The sequence below is a fragment of the Ciona intestinalis genome, chromosome 13 (genome assembly GCF_000224145.3).
Source record: "Ciona intestinalis chromosome 13, KH, whole genome shotgun sequence".
In the NCBI taxonomy this organism is placed as follows: Eukaryota; Metazoa; Chordata; class Ascidiacea; order Phlebobranchia; family Cionidae; genus Ciona; species Ciona intestinalis.
This window is the reverse complement of record NC_020178.2, coordinates 1577999-1601426: the sequence shown is the minus strand read 5'-3', so window position 1 is coordinate 1601426 and position 23428 is coordinate 1577999. Positions and strand designations below refer to the sequence as shown.

The 23428-nt window shown below is 34.7% G+C and overlaps 4 protein-coding genes across 7 annotated transcripts; 2 read left to right on the top strand and 2 right to left on the bottom strand.

Moving 5' to 3' along the window:
• Positions 1-3442: 3442 nt before the first annotated feature.
• LOC100187027 (AP-2 complex subunit sigma) lies at positions 3443-5517 on the bottom strand. Its single transcript, XM_002126467.5, has 2 exons — positions 5378-5517; positions 3443-5052 (listed from the first exon to the last, which is right to left on the bottom strand). Exons 1-2 carry the CDS (start codon positions 5431-5433, stop codon positions 4680-4682), a joined length of 429 nt encoding a protein of 142 aa, XP_002126503.1. The 5' UTR covers positions 5434-5517; the 3' UTR covers positions 3443-4679.
• Positions 5518-6291: 774 nt separating this feature from the next.
• On the bottom strand, positions 6292-11535 carry LOC100179134 (RNA/RNP complex-1-interacting phosphatase homolog). Of its 4 annotated transcripts, XM_026837412.1 has the most exons (3): positions 11406-11535; positions 9897-10023; positions 6292-7656 (listed from the first exon to the last, which is right to left on the bottom strand). In XM_026837412.1, exon 3 carries the CDS (start codon positions 7642-7644, stop codon positions 6583-6585), a length of 1062 nt encoding a protein of 353 aa, XP_026693213.1. In that variant the 5' UTR covers positions 7645-7656; positions 9897-10023; positions 11406-11535; the 3' UTR covers positions 6292-6582. The 4 variants fall into 4 exon arrangements, with proteins under 4 accessions (XP_026693213.1, XP_026693211.1, XP_026693214.1 ...); XM_026837410.1 differs by lacking the exons at positions 9897-10023; positions 11406-11535 and adding an exon at positions 9211-9237; XM_026837413.1 differs by lacking the exons at positions 9897-10023; positions 11406-11535 and adding an exon at positions 8405-8423.
• LOC100176811 (probable V-type proton ATPase subunit G) lies at positions 11257-12574 on the top strand. The gene is made up of 3 exons (XM_002126729.5): positions 11257-11516; positions 11780-11880; positions 12137-12574. The coding sequence occupies exons 1-3, from the start codon at positions 11435-11437 to the stop codon at positions 12305-12307; spliced, it is 354 nt and encodes a 117-aa protein (XP_002126765.1). The 5' UTR covers positions 11257-11434; the 3' UTR covers positions 12308-12574.
• Positions 12575-13913: 1339 nt separating this feature from the next.
• Positions 13914-22309, top strand: LOC100176762 (annexin A13-like). Its single transcript, XM_002125877.5, has 8 exons — positions 13914-13935; positions 16051-16161; positions 17329-17423; positions 17875-18021; positions 19115-19264; positions 20259-20435; positions 21346-21534; positions 21883-22309. Exons 2-8 carry the CDS (start codon positions 16074-16076, stop codon positions 22024-22026), a joined length of 990 nt encoding a protein of 329 aa, XP_002125913.1. The 5' UTR covers positions 13914-13935; positions 16051-16073; the 3' UTR covers positions 22027-22309.
• Positions 22310-23428: the final 1119 nt, after the last annotated feature.

Genomic DNA, 23428 nt, shown 5'->3' with positions numbered 1-23428 from the left:
GATTTTCTAGTGAATAAGTATAAGTATGTTTTGGGGGGAAGGAAGCGGTCTAGTTTAACTGAATCTCAAGTATTCTGGCTTGCCTTCTCGCAGAACCTCGCTCGTATAGAACAGCAAGTATCTTCACTCAACTATATATTCTGATCATTTATATTCGCAAAATGTCCAAAACCCATGCCCGTCTACGATTACAGCGTAAAATTCAATCTCAAAAACCCTTTAAATAATACATGATACAATTTTGTGCTATATTCCCTTCCTAACCACGTGTAACATAATTTAAAAATTTCAAATTAGCAAACTACATTATGAAGTCAAATAGCACTATGTGACGTCATAAGCCTAGGCCAAGCAGAGGAATTGCGGTTCGAGTTCTGCAAAGCATATTCGGCATTCAGTCAGGCGTGGACTTAGAGTTGCTGAAGCTGCACGAAATAACTCAGGTTTACACCAAGCGTTAGTTCTTTCTGTTTTATATTCCGAGTTACTTGTTAAAATTGCGAATAGTACTCACATATTATTATCTCTTTATATACAGTAGGGTGGGGGAAGATGGGACACATTTTGACTCTATTTTCTCATCCCATTTAATAGTAAACAAGAAACATCAACGATTTATAAAACCATATCCTCACGACTCTTATAGACCGTTGTTAATTGTTTAAAACACAATCAGGATATTTGGATATTATGTGCTAAAGTTGTCTCATCTTTCCCCACCCTACTATATAACAATCGAAATCACATTGCAAAAGCACAAATAACGAGTAAAAAAGCTTAAAATTACATACACAGTATTAAACGCATTTAATTTAATTTTCTAACTCATACAGCTACGTTATTACATTACTAACTCATTACCGTTTCGAGAAATAAATCATATTTTAATTAATGTTTACGTGTATAAGGATTAACCTCATGAGCGCTTTATTACATTCGGTTTGAATTCTTCATTAATTTAACCAAGATTATCGTATGTAAAAATATAAAGGATTAGTTGGGCAAAAAATGCTGACAAAAAAATACGCTTTTGGCCCGACTTTTTTAAGTGGTTTTAACAGCAAATATTTGCGTTTAATTCCCAGCAATGAAACGTCGTTGACCTAGCGCTAATTAGGTTGATTGTGACGTGTAAATAGGTTCTGTGACGAATCCAGGTTAAACCAATGAAACTGCTGCTTCGCCTTGACGTGCGAATTGCTTGGTCGGCTTATTAAAGCAATACAAACTCTTTGATGCAAACGACCGGCGTTTGCAATGCTTTGTTGAATACAACAGCCGGCATATAGAGTTTAATCTGCGATACAGGCTGTTGTAACGGCGGCTGTGCTTATGATGTGTGCTTTTATTTAAATGCTATGCAGTAGATTGGGGTAAGATGGTACACATTTCGTTGTTCATGCGTCTGTAATGATGATATACATCTTACGTCGCTTAAATAAGCTTTTTATGCGATTATTTGCATTGCGGGAAACTATACGGATGGGGTAAGATGGGCCATGCTTTCATTTTTTATCGTCCCATGTGGTAGTAAATACAGAATATTTACAGAGTTATATAACCGTATCTTTACGAAGAAAGGTGGCTGTACACAGTATCCGGAATTCGTCCGTTTTGTCTGTTTTGTCCGGATTTCGCTGCCGCATGCGGAACTCGGATACTGCGTACAGCCACCTGAAGACGTTATTATTGTTAACACAACTAGACTGTATGATCCAACCGCCACCAAATGGTTTATGTGTGTATTTGGCGAGTTACATTATTTCATGTTTATCATAATGTCATAAATGTTTCGGGTAACTTCCGCAAAAAATTGCATAAAGACATAACCCATTTATTTATGTCGTTGCAGCGAATTGTTTACTGCCATTTCTTGTAGCTGTGTTGCAACGCATTCTTGTGGTGACTTCGGTGGTTGGGCGTCTAACTTACTTTATTAAACAGCCTTCCTTTTGCAAAGAAGAGATGCGGTTTCGCCAAAAGGGACAAAACTTTAGTTTCGCATTCTTTCTATGTATACGTCACCTTGGAGTGAAAAACAGATTTCGTAGTCCGACTAATAACAAATGCAGTAGGGTGGAGGAAGATGGGACACCTTTTTATTCTATATTCTCGTCCCATTTGGTAGTAAACAAAGAAAATTCGTAGAATTATAAAACTATATCCTCACGACTTCCATAGACTGTTGTTAACTGTTTAAAACATGATCAGAATATTTGGATAGTATGTGATAGAAGGAATCCTACTTTACCCCATCATAATATATATTATTGAAACAACGTAGAGAAGGGGTAACAACAATTAAAACAATAGCGTATTTTGACGACAGTTGTTTCGTAAGCGCCTTAATCAAGGCTGTTTTATATTTTACACTTACAGTCACTCGTATACGGCCACAAAATACCTAGCCAGAATATCCACAACGACATAACGGTGGCAGTGTCGAGCCTCGAACCGATCCCTCTGGCTCTCGCCTAAGTGCGCTCTGACAACGCGGTACCGGTCAACCGGTGTCGTGCTACTGCGCAGTAGCGTCTCGGCGCATGCGCAAGAGCGCCCGGTACAAATATATCGGTGGGAACAAATTTATCCCGACACCGGTAGTTCATAAAATAACTAATTGCAAATAGATACTTACATTAAAAGAGGTCTCATCCTAATAAATATGTTCCAATAGCATCACGTTTCTACAGAAATTCTGTATTTGTAAGATTCTTGTTAGAGAACCTGGAATTCAGGCCAAAGTTGACCCATCACCCTAACACCCAGGGATTTAAGCCAGAGTTTGCCCATTACCCCAACACCCAGGGATTCAGGCCAGAGTTGACCCATCACCCTAACACCCAGGGATTCAGGCCAGAGTTGACCCATCACCCTAACACCCAGGGATTCAGGCCAGAGTTGACCCATCACCCTAACACCCAGGGATTCAGGCCAGAGTTGACCCATTACCCTAACACCCAGGGATTTAAGCCAGAGTTGCACCATTACCCCAACACCCAGGGATTTAAGCCAAAGTTGCACCATTACCCCAACACCCAGGGATTTAGGCCAGAGTTTGCCCATTACCCCAACACCCAGGGATTTAAGCCAGAGTTGCACCATTACCCCAACACCCAGGGTTCTAGGATAGAGTTGACCCATCACCCTAACACCCAGGGATTTAAGCCAGAGTTGCCCCATTACCCCAACACCCAGGGATTTAAGCCAGAGTTGCCCATTACCCCAACACCCAGGGATTTAAGCCAGAGTTGCCCATTACCCCAACACCCAGGGATTTAAGCCAGAGTTGCCCCATTACCCCAACACCCAGGGTTCTAGGATAGAGTTTGCCCATTACCCCAACACCCATGGCTGCTTCCATAGTCTGAAGAACTCTACTTTCCATGTGGCACAGCAATAATAGGTCCACCTAATGCTACCTTACCTATAATAACTTCTCTGTAATTTGTATAGTGTATTACATTTATATAGAAATGACAGCACAGATAGAATCAACATAAAGTTTTGCAATTTGAAATTTAAATTAACATTTTAAACAACTTGGTCAGTTTAACATAGCAACAAAATAGACACATGGAGAATTTTTTACACAAATTGTTTTACAATAAAACTGATGACATTAAACATAGGTACAGGTATATTGTAACATTGAAACAAAAAATGATCTATGTTTTGGTCAGATTGTCATAATAAATACATTCTAATTGGGTTGAAACATCTATTTAAGGTATTTTTAAATCATTTGAAACATTACATTTAAGATAAAGTGACATTTATGGAATATATTATGTTGTTGTATGATAAGATATAATTGCACAACAATTTATAAAGTGACAACTCAATCGAAAAACTCCAGCTTTTAGTTTCAATTTTACCAAATATTAAATTTTGCCGGATTTTTTTATTTAAATTAAAGATAAAACAAGATGACATATATTGGGATATAACAAAACCAATACTAGTTACCACCAAGTTTTAGTATCAACACCTAACTATAAGTTGATGAAATATTGAACATGGTTGACTATCAGCAAGTAATATTAGCTTTAAAATTAAATTTAAACCGATTATTTTAGCCGAAAAAAGCTCTAAAATGCCCAACTAAGCAACTAGTATTAAATGTTAAATCAAATGCGCTAAAAGAAAGAAATATGATTTTGAATTGTAAGACATACATTCCCAAGACTGGTATGGAGAAAAAGCAAAACTGAAGGACCAGAGCGTTGGAATTATATCTCAATTCAGATAACAAAGCAAATAAATGTATTGCAGTTTTGGTTTAAAGTGTCTCACAAAACTAAATTATTCTTATAATTATGTCGTAAGACCAGAGCTTTTGAAACTATATGTTTCTTATTTTAAACTGGGTTTAAACTGTCTCGCAACTACCGGAACGCCATTCAAGTAAACTTTTTTTTATCGAGTTTCTGAAATGGCGTTCTGGTCAAAATCCAGGCTTGGTTACAACAATATTAAAATAATGGTTCAGCCAAAATACACTGGAATGTTGTTTCAGTAATGTGGAGACATTTCAAATCCAGATTATAATAAGTTGAATTGCTTTTATACCTAAACTAACATACAATTCTAAAACTTTGCCTTGAGTATAAGAAATGGCATGAATGTTAACACAATATAAGAATAATATTTGTTGATAGTTGAAGTGGTTGGACTAATTATTCCAAGTTCTGCAACATCAGCAGCTGTTGAATGACCTTAGTTTGGCTTGTTTCCCGTATCTCACCAGCAAGGAACATTTCATCCACCACTGTGTAAACTTTATAAAAGTTAAACACAAGATCCAGTTCACAAACATTGTGGAAGTACTCGTTCAAAACTTCAACAAAATTATGGATTGCTTCGAGGCAGGCTAGATTGTTGTCGGACACATCAACACATATGCAGAAGTAAAGACCAGCGTAGCGACGATACACAATCTTAAAGTTCCGAAACTCGACAAAGTTTGTGTGTTTTGCGTCACGAACAGTGACTACAGCGTGAACTTCTTCGATCAGTTTCTGTTTTTCATCATCGTCGAACTGCATGTACCTGTTGATTATTTGTGGATTAATGAAGGACAATGAGCCAATCTCATGTGCAATGGCGCGCCTCACTGTAGGACCTCATCCATATAGAATAGAATGTGCACATACAATGTTGGGGTGATGGGCCAACTCTGGCCTAAATCCCAGGTCCCGTAGCATGTCTCACTGTAGGACCTCACCCATATAGAATAGAATTAGTTATTCATTTTTTTGATGTAGAAAAAATTGTGTTTTTTCTACATCAAAAGGTGTAGAAAAAACACAATTTTGTATGGAAAGAGATTGTATAAATACATAGGTTACGAAAATAGTTCAATATATATATTTACCATTTGGCAAGTCTTGTTTTACCAGCTCGGTTTTGAATTAAAATGAATCGAATCATTGTTAACACACAATATCAATTGTTAAACTACAATATATCTGTCAAAAGTAGCTCAAATTAGTATAAGCAACAGATCATAAAGAAAATACGTAAAGTAAGAAGCAAGTGAAAATATTGTTATCCGCGTGTTGGTTTATATTATTTAAAAGTTATGATGTAACTGTTACGCATGTTTTGATATTAAAAAACATTGTTTAACCTTATACTTATCAAGCAACCAAGTTATTTGCATAAATAAACGCAAATATCGATTAAATACGTGTATGTATTTATAGAGCCACCCCAATTAATTACTACCATTATTCTGGCAGAATACTAAACTTGCAGTGTTGCCAAATAAAAAAAAAACAACAACAGCGCACTAGCACAGGGTAGAAAATATAAACTTTTAGATCCACAAAAAAAAAAGAGTTTTAAATAGTACTATAGCAAATCAGATTTTAAATATACCTAAATAATTGAAGCCTTCTTCGTCTATCGAGTAAACAACATTTTTGCTTGTTTTTTTGTTGACATACTTTTATGAAAAAATTTAGTCCCTTTAAACCAGAGTCCGTATATAAACATATATACGTATATATAAACATATATACGTATATAAACGTATATAAACATGTTTATATACGGACTCTGCTTTAAACAAGATGCAACTATTCCCACTTTACGACCGATGACATGAATATACGGACTCTGACTTACAATATACATCTGTTTGTTTTCAAAGATCACATTGTATATTCAGATGTAAAATTTACTATGTTTGTTTTTTAAATCTTGTACAATCCACAATTTTCTATACTCTTTAACTGTTTATATACGGACTCTGCCCTTCAGTACTCCTTAGACACCCATGTTATAACTCAGTAGCAGCTTGCTACCCTACCATAAACAACAGAAAAGCAAACAACTTTTGCAACTTGAACCAAAATCAAACAATTTATTGCATTATAAAACAGCAAAAAGCATGCTGATCAATGTACTAAAATTAAAAACAAGCTAGCATCGTTTTTTTGTTCATTTAATATCAGTTAAAAAATAATTTGTATTGCATAAAACAAGAACAACTTTGTGTCTTTAATAATTTATTATGGGGTAAAGGGTCAACACAAAAAAATCTCGAAGTATGACCTTACACATGAAATATATTTGTTAATAATCTGTATATTCTCTATTCCAGTTTGAATAATTTGACCATTGTCTGTTTGGCGGATAATGATGTTGAGCCTGTTGAAAACTTTCTTGGAAAGCATTAAAAGGCCCTTTACGCCGTGATTCACCCCTGTTATAGCCTGATTCATGGGGATGAGAATAATGTGGAGCCTGTTGAAAACTTTTGTGGAAAGCATTAAAAGGCTCTTTACGCCATGATTCACCCCTGTTATGGCCTTGATGGTTATATTGGTTAAATCGCTCTTGGTGGTAATCAGGATACCATTGTTGTTTATATTGTTGGGGATAAGGCTGGTGGTGGTAATAGTTTTGTTGGCGTTCATTGTGTCTAAAATAACCGTCCCTGTCTGGTTTTCTGAGCTTGTGTTTTAATTTATTTTGATGTTTTAATTTTAAATCTACTTCATCTGTAGTTTTGCTAACTTTGGGTTTTTGTGAATTGTTGTTGGGTTTTGGTGGATTGTCTTTAGTTTTTTGTGGAGATTGTTCTGTTTTCACTGGTTTCTCTTTTTCTAATGAAATCAAATCCTTGAGGTAATTTTCCCTTTCAATTTTATGTCCCCTCGCTGAGTTAAATTTCTCGATTGCATCTTTTGGTTTGAACTTCTTTTCTTCAATAAGATACCGGCATATCAAGTACCCTGTTCGGTTTAAACCATGAGTGCAATGCACGGCAATAACTTCATTATCGCTTTGTTTATTCTTTTCAAACTTGCTCATAATTGAGGTGAAATCGGAAACAACTTTAGGAGGGGGTATAATTTGCCCCGGGACAAATATCTTGTGGTGTGAGATGCCGTTGTTGGTAAAATCACGTGGTTGGTAGTATCTTGTGGAATATGTCAAGTCCACAACTGTCCCAATTCTATGCCCTCTCTCTTCTGCTGTGTCTACAGCTATCTTCCAGTTAAAATGTTCTTTTTTTGGTAGATTTCTGGTTATTCCTTCATATAAAGGTACCTTCATAGCAAGTATGTCAGTTCCTTCTATAACTTGCCCCATCTTTTCATAGTCAAGCCACCTATCTGGTATTCTTGGCATGATTATTAAAATCTAAAGCAAGAAAAAACAATGTCAATTGCACTGCAATAATAAAAGGAACAAGTTATGCACAAGATATGAAATGATATAAGTGCAAATCCAAGAGTAATATGCTGTAATTTATAAAACGAAAGATTTGTATAAAAGTGAATTAATACAGATAAACAGTTTAGTCCTTAAATATAACTTGTTAAAATTTAGTTCATCACTTTAATTATTTAACCAAGTAAACTTTTAAGATATTTTTCTCTCTCCATGTTATGGCCACGAGCGGAGTTAAATATTTCAATAGCACTGTTTGGGTCTAAGCCCTTTTCTTGTATTAAATATTGGCAAATCAAATAACCAGACCTGTTTAAACCATGTAAACAATGAACAGCAATAACGAGGTCATTTTCTAAATTTTCAGATATAAAGGTTTTTACTAAATTTATGAAAGAAGCCACCACGTCTGTCTTTGGTACAATTTGCCCTTTTACGTGTAATTTTTGGTATTTTATTCCCTTTTCAACAAAACTACCAGGGTGATAGTATTTATATGAGCTAGAGGACAAGTCAATTACTAATCCAATCTCCATATTTCTTCTTTTTGCCTCTGTAATAACGTCGTCGCAGGTAAAACGTTCATCTGCTTTAACTGGCCGCGTCATATTTTCATTTACCGGCACTTTCATAGCTACAAGGCGAGTTCCATCTACCCTTTCACTCATATTTGTATACCAAAACCAATCTTCTGGTACAGGTCGAAGATCAGACATACCTTTAAAGTCGAGCAGTACCCGTGTTGCACCTAATATGGGTGTGAAGCCAAAAGCGCAAAAGCGGAGTGTAGGTGAAGGTGATTTCCCATGCCAAACATTAACTAATATTTCACAATTAACACGTAATCTAGCATGAAAACATCGCTTAAACTATTATATATATTTTTATAATCACAAAATACGCTTTTATTTGCAAAACTATTCAAATTATATTTAAAATAATCAAATTTAAGGACAATTTAGAGTAAGGTTATACGATGTCTATGTTGGGATAAAAAATATACTCTAGGGGTGAGCATTTAGACAATCGAAGCGCGTTCTGATTGGCTGATTAGTTTTACCCTTAATGCTTGTCGCAACCCTAATTTGCATATCGTTTAAAAAATCAAAGCGCGTTCTGATTGGTTGATTTGTTTTACCCTTAATGCTTGTCGCAACTCTAATTTGCATATCGCTTAAAAAAAAAGTGTAAAATACATCGGCAACTTTTAGACAATTGTTTTTGTTCTAAAATGTTAACTACAGAATAATATTAATCGGAAAACCAATTAACATATTATTGAAACAAACTATTTTGTGTGTGTTGTGCTTGTTTTTGTTAAAATGAACATTAAACAACGTAAAAATAAGATAAAGTTAACGACCGGTTGTTGCCGACTGGAACGCGAATATTCGTTTAAGAAAACAAATAAAAAAAGCAAGCGGAGGCTGGTTTTAAGCCTCTTATACAATTATTGTAAATCATTGTACTGGAAAAGTTAAAAAACTTAAAAATATATAACATTTTTCAATTCAGGTGACGCACCTTTCTCGTCATTATATACTGGCTTCATTTTGGCCGTCTTATGACGTCAGAGACGTGTTCCGCAAAAAAATCTGCTGATTTTCACAAAAAGCGGAAGGTTTGACGGCTTGTAACTCATAAACTATGTAGAATGTGCAAGCGAGACCAACTTTATTGGAATTTTAATAACTTTCTCTGTCATTTTATCAAATAAAATCAACATCTAAAAAATGGCCAAAAATCGTAAAAACCCATGAAGGTACCATCAGGGTTTTTTTCGATTTTGGGCCATTTTTTAGGGGTCTATTTTATTTTTGATTATGATAGATACAGTCATAAAAATAATAAAAATGTTGGTTTCGTTTGCACATCTTCTGTATTTTTTGACTTACAGCTGTTTAAAAATCGGATTTTTCAGAGCCAAAAACTAAGTTCCGCTATTTCAAAAATTCTAAAACTGCCACAGAATGTAGTACCAACTAACATTATTACAGAGACACAAAAATATTTTAAATTTGTTATGTTTTTATAAAGTTATGGCTTATTTAATATTTAGAGTAAGATCTTGTTTCCGTATGGTGATTTTGCTAAAATTTTGGCAGTAAACAAAGTTAATTTAAATAAACAGATTGGTTAAATTTTAGGTTAATTTTACACAAAACAAAAGAGTTACAGCTCGTTAAACCTTCCGCTGTTCCGTAAATTACCTAGAATGCTGAAAATTATTCCGTAAATTCCCAGCTTTTGGACCGTCCAATCAAATACAGGGGGCGGGGCAAGAGGCGGGCTCATTTGCATAACTAGAGTTGAGACAAGCACGAAGAAATGCCGGTCCTTCAACCAACATACTGGTTACATATTAGTGTCCTTAGTTTTGCTAATACAATTGTAAAATCAGTCATTTGAAACTTGCTGACGTATTGGCCAAACCTCTTTAGTTTAATGTTGTAATTATTATAGCGTTTTTGTTCCATACTCCATCGGGGTGCAGTACAGTTGTCGCGTTAGTCATACAAACTGTAGGTTTATTAATTGATAACCGGGAAGTTACTTGAATATATTATGCAATATCAATACGCAATGTAGTGTAAACCGCGGGCGCTATATTTAAATGTAATATGTTTAAATATATCCCATTATGATTAAAAACAGCATTAAATAAATAAAAAATAGTGGTATTGTAACTAGTTTTAAACTTGTAGCGTTTCGATACAGTCCAAAAAATTGATTCGAGAAGGTTCGGTATATTGTTTCGATAAGGTTCGACATGCTGTTTCGAGAAGGTTCGAAATGTTTCGTGAAGGTTCGAATTTTTTCGCAACGGTTCGATCGTGACGTATGATCATTGTTTTTGATTGGTTAATATTTTGCATTCGTCTTTAAAACGGCCGGATTTCGCATTTTTTTGTCATTTTTTCACTATACAAGCTGGGGTGAAGACATACTCTCACACACATAGCTTTTATGTTCCGGATACGTTAATTTTTACAGACTTTTACCCGAAACGAGTTGGTTTGTTTTTGTTAATATAAATTAAACGTTAGGTTTAAATTGATAGTTTGGCAACATTTACTTCGTACACTTATAGCCGATCTTTTAGCGTGTGGTAGATATCCAAGGTTATACTTGCTTACAGATGAAATGGTTCAATAAAGATTAAATTTGAATAAGTTGCAACGGTTGTATGACGTGCTGTTAAGGTGTATGACACGCCAATGCTTGTCAACACATTATCATATACTTACAAAACACTAGCTGTATATATAATCTATGTCCACATACAACGGCAGCAAAGTCCGTATATAAACATTTAAAGATATTATGAGAATTTACAGCTCGTTTTAAGTTTGCTGAGGGGTAAAAATGTATTACGGTAGTTTATTTAGTCGAGAGATATTCAGTAAATTAAATATGTTATTCGTCCCCAAATATATTCCGAAAAAGACGTCTATGCTTTTTTAGTGGCATAGAAATCTTATAAACGCATCATATGACATGAAATTGGGGAGTGAGTTTTAAAATCCGCGTAATGAACTATTTACAACGATTATAGGCTAGTTAGTGCGTTATAAACTCGTTACTGGTTGCTAAATATGAGTTTTAATACCTAGTTACATAAAACAGCAAGGTTATATCCACATATACCTAATATACTGGTAAAATAAAATCTCGTAAACGCTATATTATTATACAGAGTTAATTACCATAGAACTTACCTTTTGTATTCTGTAAATTTGCAGTAAAAATGGCAAGTGAAACCCAAGGAATTCAACAACTTTTAGCCGCAGAAAAAAAGGCTTCTGAAAAAGTGTCTGAGGCGAGAAAATGTAAGTGTTTTAAACTTTTGGACGTAACAGTAAAGTCCAAAAATCTTCGTATCATAGCTATTTATTACTTAAGTATTTATTCATATTACACCCCTATGAAGGTATTTCTGTAATAAAACATAGTTTTAATAATCCCTTAACTCTACACTCTTTTAATCCCCTCTACCTTTTTACGCAAAACTTTAAACAGCCAATTTATTAATATTTTTACCAATTCATATGTAGTTATGTACTTCCATAACTAAGACACTTTTCCCTCAAAGGTAAAGCCAGGAAATTAAAGGCAGCCAAAGAAGAAGCAAAAGGAATAATAGAGAAATGTAAATGTGAGGAAGAACAAAAGTTTAAAGAAAGCGAAAAAATGGTATTTAATTTTAAATTAAATATATGTTTTTAATAAATTACTTTAATTTATATAATCTATGTGTTTCTGTTTTACCTTTGTTTAAGCTTTTTTCACTTCTTGGCAATAAAGTAATGTTTTTTGTGGTAAATTTTCAACCTAAATATTTGTTCTGCTACTGTACTTAACAGATTGCTTTTTAATTACATACTTTAACTTATAAAATAATTTCTTTTTTCTCAACATTCCTTCTCTCACATTTTGCCTTTTTCTCAAGATCCTTGGTTCAAGAAATGATGTGAAGACACGCATGGATAAGCACCAAGAAGATGTAATTAAGAAACTTGCCCAAGAAGCAACTGAAAACAAGGACAAAGTTATTCAAAGAATTCTTGAGCTTGTATGCGATGTGAAACCAGAACTTCATATAAATTATAAAACAACTTAATTTAATCTCAGTTATTATCCCAAAAGTTTAAGATATAATATGTGTTCTATATCATTTCAAAGAACACATATTACTTGGTACTGACAATGTCTGTGTTATTGCAAAAACAAAAGAAAATGTTTTTCATTGTATTAAGCTTAGATAATAGAGAATCATTATTAGTGTACAAGAATATGTTTTATTTCTTCTAACAGACCAATATGTTGTGCAATGTTGTGACCTTGAAATATATAATACTTGAATAAATTGTGAAATGTTGGTCTCTTATAAATATAGTTGATATATGACCAATTAGGAAAGTAGAATATATGCTGAAGTTTTTTTAGATCAGATACCAGAGTACATAGGGTGTATTTAAATACCTCATGCTCACTGTTCAGTTATAACATGGGTGTCTTTTTATACACCAGACACACATAGTGTATTCATACACCTCATACTCACTGTCGAGTTATAACATGGGTGTCTTCTTATACACCAGACACACATGGTGTATTCACACACCTCATGCTCACTGTCGAGTTATAACATGGGTGTCTTCTTATACACCAGACACACATGGTGTATTCACACACCTCATGCTCACTGTCCCACGTTACGCTATTAACGACGCCTTAAAATGCTCCCCCCATATTACTATAAAAGCATCATAACAACGTGAAATCCTGGACATAACGACACATAGGACGTTAACACGATTACGCAAGATTTTACAATCAACCAAATTCAGCGATTAATCAAGAATTGCATCATCACGTTTACCGATTAAACGCAAGAGCGAAATGCCTCAGTTTTAACACCATCGCTGAAAATTAAAATCTATAACTACGACATAAGCTAAGACTGCATGGATTACAGAACATTTCATTATCGTCACTTCTTTAACCCGGGCATGTTATACCACGGGTGACACATTGAACACTATATACGCGTATATTACCTGCTATACGCGTAACGACTGTTCTATTAGAAATCATATATGTTACAACATGTAAGGGTAAGATGGCATATGTTTGCATTCTCATTTAACCTTACATTTGGTAGTAATAGCCAGAGTTGCCCCATTACCCCAACAAAGTATATGCGCATCGTGTTCTATAGATGGGTGAGGCGCTGAGTTTAACACGCAAGGGGACCTGGGATTTAGAGCAGAGTTGCCCCATTATACCCTGTAAAAGTTGTCCCAATACGCTTCATAAGCTAAGTAAACAAATATAATGTCCCATGGAATAAAACGCGCTCACAGTCAAAGCAAACCCTGCCTTAGGCGAGCAGTAGTAGCATGATTGCGATTTATATAAACTATACAACGTCCATCATACGCTTAAAACGCCAATGCCATAAACGAATTGCAACTACGCCTGGGAGCCTACGATATAGTTGTGCAGTCATAGGCAGATGTTTATTTCTCAAACGGTAAACGAATAGACGTTAATACACCGCAGACATCAAGCAGTTATTGATTCTAGAATCAAAAGAAAAAAGCGACTGACCGGTATGACGTAATAAAGGGATGACAAAAGGTGCGCGATGAAACCGCGAAGGGCTCAGTTTCGTGTGAGACTTGACGTCTTGTAGTCGCTATAGAGATGGAGTCATGACATCTATGGAGTAGCATAAACTGCAAGGTGGTCTATAAGTTTGCGCAGTTACGTGTGTAATGAGTATTACTTCGTTGTTTTACTTTAGTATTAGGAACCCGAATTTCTGTTCAGTTCTTACCGTAGGTTAATAAGTCTTAAGCAGTTTAGGACTTAATACATTGCAGATTTTGCAATAGAAAACTTAACAATTCGTACATATTACTGCTATAGGCTGTTGGCATTTATATTGACTTGCCTACAGCCAGGCAGCGCACGGTCAGTTCTTTCCCCGCCGGCTAATTTGCCACTGCCCCGATCAAGTGCATTATAATGCATTTGTATACAAATCAAGTACAATTAAAGCGTATTATTGTTAAAACACGGTTTATCTCATAGGGGGACGCTTTGCCTAAAAAGCTTACAGCGAACCGAGGAAAACAAAGTGTCCAAACAAATAAGGGAAGCAATCTTCGGATAATATAAGTTAAATCATTAGAAACTAAACGCCATGTTTAAAGCTGTAGAGTATATAGACCTTTACTAGCGATTGTACTTCCCAAAAGCAGAAAACACATTTGATCCAGCTAAATAATGCGGTTGGTGACAAGGAATTGCTAAGTACCAATAAATTTTGTCAAAGTCTTGTCTAACTCTACGCCTGCAAAGTTTTATTTCAACAGCTAATGCATTGCGATAGCCATATAAAGCCAATAACTGTCTTCTGGAAGTTTTAACATACAAAAATGACCAAAGCCAAACAAAAGGAACGACATGTGTTTGATTGATAGCTGATAACGCGATTCGTTTATTTAAATTCGGGGAATTCGCGTTTAGGAGAATCGGACGTCGACGCTACAGAAGGGATCTTCATGTAAAATGATAAAAGAATCACACACAAGTTTTAAGCTTAAGTAGCTTGTCGTAATTTGAGAATGTTTGAGGAAACGCTATTAAAAAAGGATAATGACAGAGTTAACGCTATGAAAATTATGAATTGCCGATTTGGGTTATTCTTTCAAGTAGTATACGCCTCTCGGCGATCGCTGTTAAGTGTCTTATACCGAAGAACACACACGCAGAATATAGAACATAATAAAACCTATAATTTCTTCGTAAATGTTTGACCTTTAGCAACAAATATGAAGATGGTAATAATTAAACAACTTATACAATGAGAACATTTACTTTCGTATATTTCGAAAGTGCAGCGGCGCCAATTTAACAAAGAGCAAATAACTTAAAGCAAACTATTAGATAGGTATGTTTACCGCGTATACATTGATACATAGTAGGGTGGGGGGAAGATGGGACACCTTTAGTACATAATATCCAGATATTCTGATCTTGTTTTAAACAATTAACAATGGTCTATGAGAGTCATGAGGACATAGTTTCATATTTCTTTGAATGTTCTTTGTTTACTACTAAATGGGACGAGAAAATAGAGTTAAAAAGTGACCCATCTTCCCCCATCCTACTGTATAAATACTTGAGACATCCGTTTAAACACCCGTTTCTATTTCTTTGGCGATTTTCGCTCTTGTAATTATGCGGACCCAGCTTTTGGGTGGGGGTATAATAGGTAACTCTGGTCTAAATCCCAGATCCCATGGCATGCTTCACTGTAGGGCCCCACCAATATAGAATATAATGCGCATATACAATGTTGGGGTTATAGAGCCAACTCTGGCCTAAATTCGTTATTGGCGTGCCAAGGAATTCACCCTAGTGTCCCATAGCTACCGGAAGGCCGTTCTAGTAACCGTTAAATATTTATTGAGCTTCTGAAATAGCGTTTCGTGAGACTGTAAATATAAACAAAATCCAGCCCTGAACCAGGTTTTAAATATCTTCGCGTATAGGTATAAGAATACACAAAACGTATTTGTTTATCCGTTCTCTATACACCACGAAATACGAAGCATAAAAGTAATTATTTTAAAGGGGTGAATAAATAAACGTATGTAACTTATTTATCCTCGCATGGCGGGGCAATGACAGTGGTTATAACACGGATGTTCTGTTTCATACACCTCATGCCCGCTTATAAGTTACCACGTAAGCAATTTATTTATCCTCGGGTGGCGGGTAACAATAATCGTGCCCGCTTACGAGTTACCACGTATCATGTACCTTTATATACGAATCTTATATTTGCAGGTTTTGCTTATAGGTTAACAGTCATGTCTTCAGGGCCTACTATTGTCGATAACCCGAACTTTGATGCGGTGGAATCGGCGCATGCTTTGTTTAAAGCGGTCGACGGTATAGGTACGATAGGACAGTATATATGGTTTAAGTTTTTGACCAGGGTTTTCGTTAGAGTCTGTATATAATTATGTTTAGGTACGGACTCTGTTTTTTATATTTGCGTAAAATCATATCCGCTTTCAAATTATAACACGGGTGTCTTCTTGTACACCAGGCACACATGGTGTATTCATAAACGAAACCTCATACTCGATTTCAAATTATAACACGGGTGTCTTTTTATACACCAGACACACATGGTGTATTCATACACCTCATGCTCACTGTTAAATTATAACATTGGTGGCTTCTTACACACCAAATACATTGATATATGGTGTATGAACACACGTTTGGCTGCTCACCGTCGAGTTACAGTATGACACGTATACATAGACCGACACATATGGTATATTTTATGCATTTATATCCTGATCGTGTTTTAAACATTTAGCACTGGTCTATAACTCTATAGGAGTCGCGAAGATGCGTTTTTTGTAATTGTTTGACTTTTTTGTTAACTACCAAATGGTACGGAAAAATAGAATGAAAATATATCCCATCTTTCCCCACTCTACCATATCCCAAGTCGCCCCGCTCGTATTTAGACGTTATCGCTGTTTTAATTCACGCTATAAATGTCGTTTGTTACGTCATAATGTTTTTGTCGTTGCGCGATATGTAGCAGCAGCTTCTACGCGACGTGCCGCGAATGAATAATTAATCTCACTGCAACAACAATGCTTTCTATGTGACGTAATAAAGCAGAACACCGAAAGCCAAAAATTCGATTAAGGAAGCAAAATTGAGACATGATGAATGGACCAATCACACGCCAACGCGTCATAAAGCCATTGTTCGCTACATCAAACGAACAATAAACGATAATTAAAATGGCAGAAATCAATTCTTTCTGCTTCTATACACAATTTGGCAAAATTATATCACAAAATAGCCAATATAAAACACAAATCCTCTTTTAAGGAATAGAATATTCGTTATGCAAAATTATCCGATTAAATTAGATAAAAGTTACCATACAGGGTTTTAAACTTTGTTTTACGTTTTCTTATGTCAAATATTGTATTAACATTTGTTTTAAAACCCATTTATTTTAAACAATCTAAGCTGTCTACTCTAAAACTACACGTTAAAAACAGAATGTTTAATTCCATTTCTTATTACCAGGTACAAATGAAAACGTCATAATAGATATTATTACATCATGCAGCAACAAGCAAAGGCAAGAAATAAAGAAACAATTTCAAAAAATTTACAGAAAAGTAAATAATAAAAACTTAAAATTGGTTGTAGTACTGTGGGGTAAGACGGGATGCCTTTAGCACATATTATCCAAATATTTTGATCGTGTTTTAACAAATTAACAACGGTCTATGGGAGTCGTGAGGATACGTTTTTATAATTCTTTGAATGTTCTTTGTTAACTAACACGTGGGACGGGAATTTAAAATGAAAAGATGTCCCATCTTACCCCAACCTACTATATTACTACTTTTAAAATGTTTCCTTTTTTCAAATATAGAATATTTACAACAAATAAATCTTTAACTATAAATATATTCTGATTTATCTTTTATAAATTAATCAGTTTAACAAAATTTTACCTTTTTAAATATTCTGATTGATAGCACTACCAAATAATATTAAAATCATATAATTTTTAATATTACGCAACCCGAAAAACTTTAACCAAAAAACTGTTTATATTATTAGGACCTGGTTAAAGAATTCAAGTCGGAAATTCTGATTCGGTTTTCTTTCGATTTCAAACAACTGTTGGAGTCTATGTTCATGACGCCTTTAGAACTTGACACACATTTGCTTAAACATACAACTAAGGGGCTTGGGACAGATGAAAAGGTAAATGGCTTCAAAAAATAATTCTGGTTGGGTTGTTTTATACTGAAAGTGTTTAATGTTTTTATTATTTATATATATTACTTTTTTAATTGTCATTTTTTATTTTTTTAGTTGTTATATAACTTTTTAATTGTTTTAATTATTTTTTAATTGTTTTTAAATGTTGTTTTATTATATTATATATGTGAACACTATACACTACTATATGTTGGACAATATACCTGGTTTTGGGAGCATTTTAATGTGTAGGCCTACAAAACAATAACCTTGAATCAGTTGCAACATTTTTCACAGGTGTTTATATAAGTTAAGTTGTATTTGAATGACACTATTTTTAACAGCTATTTTTACAAAGTGTTACCAAAACAATAACCTTGAATTGGTTGCACCACTTTTCACAGGTGTTCATATATTCGATTGACACTTCAGTGTTTTTAGAGCTAGTTTCATTGAGTGTCAACAAAACAACAACCTTGAATTGGCAGCATTGCTTTAACAAGTCACTTAATCAATTTCCACAACTGCTCCGATCAATAAAACAAATACCACACAACACAAAATAGTTTAATGTAGCAGGTGCCATGTTTGAAGTTCAACTATAGCTACAGTACCAACCACATAGTCTGTACCTAAATCAATATAGCCAAATTAAAATAGACAAGCAAAACCCTTGGGCAATACCTTTCTATAAGATTACAGGGGATTTTTCATTTAATTACATTTCATGCAACACATTGATTTTGGTTGGCTTACAGCACACAAACTACTATATAAACATATGCTTGATAAAAAGCCATTGAAGTATTGGGTAGCAGACCTTTCCATTACTGCGTAATTTATATCAAAAATTAATGAAGCTTTGGCATTATGGAAGGATAATTTGCAAAGAGCTTCCAAAATATCTATTTGAAGTTTTCAAAATGCGAAGTGAACTAGTATATTTTAACTCTAAGTTAACTCAATTGTGAGCATGAGGTGTATAAATACAGTATGGGTGTCTAGGTGTCTATTGGTGTACAAAAATACCCATTACATAATTCAAACTCACACTTATAGCACACAAAACAATAAACCAACTAACCCTACCCTCCAGGCACTTGTTGAAATCCTCCTGACCAGATCTGCTGAAGAAATGATCCAGATCAAAGATGAATACGTGAAGAGGTTTAGGATTTCACTTGAAGATGATGTAGCTGATGATACCAGTGGAGACTTCAGGAAGTTTGTCTTCCCTCTGTGCAGGGTGGGTTGTTGTTAAATGGGTATTGTTTATTTAATGAATATTTTGTTTTGCATGATGGGGAAAAACAGTTGTTATAACACAGGTATTCTGTTTCATACACCTTGTGCTCGATTACAAGCAACCACGTATATAACTTATTTATCCTCGCATGGCAGGCAACGACAGTAGTTATAACTTATAACACAGGTGTTTTGTTTCATACACTTCATGCTTGCTTGCGAGTTATTATGTATGTAACTTGTGGGCAGCAACAGTTGTTATAAAACGAGTTTTCTGTTACATACACCTCATGCAAGCTTAATTTATGTCATAGGTATATAATTTGATATAAACATCAAAATTTATATTTCAAACAGTAAATGCCATTTAGCCTACATAATATGTGGCAGCAATTGAAAGATAATTCATACTTTCCGCACAAATGATCCAATTTTCTTATTAATTATTCATCACAATAACTACCACACATGCCTTTGTTACAGAACAAGTAATTTTCTTTATGAGAACAATGCACTTTATGATGCTATACGTACTCAATTGTGTTGTGTAATACCCTTTATGACACCATAATTGCAACAAGTTTTAAATAATGTATTCTGTTTATGGGTTTCTTAGCGAAACAAATCAATAATAACTTTGATCAATAATTTAATGAAATCAATTGTTTTCTTAAGAAGATCTTTAAATAATATTTTTTTATATCTAAACGCAGCACTTTTTAATTATGTCTTTTTGAATATATTTTCAATGTTCATTAAAAAAAATGTAGACAACTTATTTGTTTTAATGACCGTCGATTTATTGTTGATCCCATATCTCAGTTTTTAAATAAATTAATGTCTTTAAAGATATTTTTTATTAGTACATATAGTTAATCAATATTGGTTTAATATAAAATAATTTCATACAAGTTTAAGAATAAATGTTAAAAAACATATAGTACATTAAAAAATGTGTATACAATGTTATATAATTGAAATATATTTACCTACAGGCAAAAAGGAAGGGTGTAGCACTTGTCAATCTTTCCAAGGCTCGTGACGTTGCCGCAGAAATAAATGACACCTTCACACAATACCGTGGCACTGATACTCCACGGTTTGACTTCATTGGTTTCTGCTGCTGTGAAAACTTCAAACAAATTAAAGCCACTGTTGAGGAATATGAAAAGGTAATAAATTCCATGATTCCTGGCTTTGATTTGAACCCAGGATCTCCAACCCTGGTTTTGGTTTGAACCAGGATCTATGTAACCCTGGCCTGGATTTGAACCCAGGATCCCTGGTTTTCCAACCCTGGCCTAGAGTTGAACCTAAAATCCCCATTTTCCAAACAAACCCAGATTTCTTACAAACTGGTAAATAATATTTACTTGGTTCACACCCACAATCTGGCATTGTATAATAGAAACACAAGCTTTGATCTCATAAGACATGTGCAAACATACAAAGTCCACATTATAATACTGTTTGTTACATATATGTCACACACGTCATTGTTATGTAACTATACACAACACAGGCGTGTTTGTGAGCTAACAATGACATCTGTTATAACACAAAACACAATAAGGACAAACACAACATACTATAAATACAAATCTTAACAAATATTGACATCTCATCGATTTGTAAGATTGAAAATTTAGTTTTTATAACAACACAAATATACTCTTTATCTTGCTCTATTTATGGTCACTTTTATACCACATGTTTCAACAATGTAAAAGTTTTTTAGCTGTTGGATGTGACAAAGTAAAAATATTTTTATGAAATTATTGCTTTGGCCAGTATAGGCATGTCTTTTTCCTTAAATGAGTAACAGTTGGTAAACTATTATTATCATAGATATTGTTACATTAAATAAGTCAACATGAAAATGTTTTGTTTATTTAAGAAGTTGTTAACTTGGTATCATTTAGAAATATTTTTTCTAGTTACTTTAAGATTGTTTGGTTCATGTTACCCTCATTGAATTTTCTGTTTTATTTTAATTAAGTTATCTATATATTGTTATTAAATTTTTGCTTTATCTTAGTTGAATGCGTCTATATATTTTATTAAACTTTTGTTTTATTTCAGCTAACAGATGAAGTGATGACCGACTTTATTGATAATGAATTTCATGGCGACGCAGCTTATGCGCTCAAGAGTGCCATCAAGTGCTCAAACTCCATGCCAGGATTTTTTGCTGAGCGATTGTACAAGTCAATGGAAGGGATTGCAACTAACGATGAAGCTTTGATCAGAATATTAGTCTGCAGATGTGAGGTAAGGTCGAAGGTGGTGGGTTCAAGTCTCACTTTTGGTACCGGTAACATTGTCCCTTTGAGGCTAGGAGGCTAGGGGTTTAATACACGGGTGTTGCACACCATACATGGTGGCTTCATACACCTCATGCTCACTATCGAGTTAGGATACTTTCATGTTTATCCTCGGGGTGGGAAACCAAAGGGTTTAATACACAGGTGTTGCACATCATACATGGTTGCTTCATACACCTCATTCTCACTGTCGACTTAGGTAAAATACATATTCTCACAATTGTAGTTGTAATTTCTGAGTATCAATATGTCTTTCCTTCCATTGTTGCTAAAAATGACCTTTATGATGTCACAGATTGACTTGGAAGACATAAAGAGAGAGTTTGAAAGTCGGTATCGAAAAACTTTGGAGTCAAAAATTAAAAGTCACACAAGTCGACAGTTCAAACAACTATTGCTGGCAATTTTGCGGGGTAATGTCACAAAGGAGGCAATGTGATGTCATACAAGCTATTGTTGTTGAACAAAGAGAACTGTGACTGAAGAATCAACCATGATATGAAATCTTCAAACTAAGTTGAAGAAATTTATGATAGTGGTTGGATCTATTTAATGTTTATATACGAAAAAACATTTAAAACTATACAAAGTTGCATTAGCTCTGTAAAATAAGCTGAAACAATTCATATGCTTAAAGCACCAATAGTCCAATACATTATTAACCCATGATAAAAAATGATGAATGTATTTTTTATCAAGGAATAAAAAAAGGTAAACAAGTGTGTTCAGACTTATTTTGCCACACTAGTTAGTTCACTTTGAGATTTCAGTCCTGATTCGTTCAGCAATTGCATTAAAGTGACATCTCTCGCAAGCTTCTATGAGCTCTTGGACACCATTGGAAGGAGTTATTTGTTTCCACCTTTGAATGGCTTTCCTTACACGATGATTTCTGTTTGTATCTGCCAAAAAAAAGATACTTACTTTTTTATTATACACCAGACACACATGGTTCATTCATATACTTCATGCTCACTGTCAAGTTATAACATGGGTGTCTTCTTATACACCAGACACACATAGTTTATTCATACACCTCATGCTCACTGTCGAGTTATAACATGGGTGTCTTCTTATACACCAGACACACGTGGTGTATTCATACACCTCATGCTCACTGTCGAGTTATAACATGGGTGTCTTCTTATACACCAGACACACATGGTGTATTCATACACCTCATGCTCACTGTCGAGTTATAACACGAGTGTCTTCTTATACACCAGACACACATGGTGTATTCATACACCTTATGCTCACTGTTCAGTTATAACGTGGGTGTCTTCTTATGCACCAGACACACATGGTGTATTCATACACCTCATGCTCACTGTCAAGTTATAGCATAGGTGTCTTCTTATACACCAGACACACATAGTGTATTCATACACCTCATGCTCACTGTTCAGTTATAACATGGGTGTCTTCTTATACACCAGACACACACGGTGTATTCATACACCTTATGCTCACTGTTCAGTTATAACATGGGTGTCTTCTTATACACCAGACACACATGGTGTATTCATACACCTTATGCTCACTGTTCAGTTATAACATGGGTGTCTTCTTATACACCAGACACACACGGTGTATTCATACACCTCATGCTCACTGTCGAGTTATAACACGAGTGTTTTCTTATACACCAGACACACATGGTGTATTCATACACCTCATGCTCACAGTCAAGTTATAACACGAGTGTCTTCTTATACAACAGACACATATGGTGTATTCATACACCTTATGCTCACTGTTCAGTTAATAACAGTGGGTGTCTTCTTATGCACCAGACACATGGTGTATTCATACACCTCATGCTCACTGTGCAGTTTATA

Bases quoted from the DNA above. Each gene is read 5' to 3' on its own strand.
- LOC100187027 (XM_002126467.5), bottom strand. From the start codon at position 5,433: ATGATTCGATTCATTTTAATTCAAAACCGAGCTGGTAAAACAAGACTT. The intron at 5,053-5,377 runs GTAAATATATAT...AATAATCAACAG, and splicing joins AAAACAAGACTTGCCAAATG to GTACATGCAGTTCGACGATG.
- LOC100176811 (XM_002126729.5), top strand. From the start codon at position 11,435: ATGGCAAGTGAAACCCAAGGAATTCAACAACTTTTAGCCGCAGAAAAA. The intron at 11,517-11,779 runs GTAAGTGTTTTA...TTTCCCTCAAAG, and splicing joins AGTGTCTGAGGCGAGAAAAT to GTAAAGCCAGGAAATTAAAG. The intron at 11,881-12,136 runs GTATTTAATTTT...CTTTTTCTCAAG, and splicing joins TTAAAGAAAGCGAAAAAATG to ATCCTTGGTTCAAGAAATGA.
- LOC100176762 (XM_002125877.5), top strand. From the start codon at position 16,074: ATGTCTTCAGGGCCTACTATTGTCGATAACCCGAACTTTGATGCGGTG. The intron at 16,162-17,328 runs GTACGATAGGAC...TCTTATTACCAG, and splicing joins TAAAGCGGTCGACGGTATAG to GTACAAATGAAAACGTCATA. The intron at 21,535-21,882 runs GTAAGGTCGAAG...ATGATGTCACAG, and splicing joins TATTAGTCTGCAGATGTGAG to ATTGACTTGGAAGACATAAA.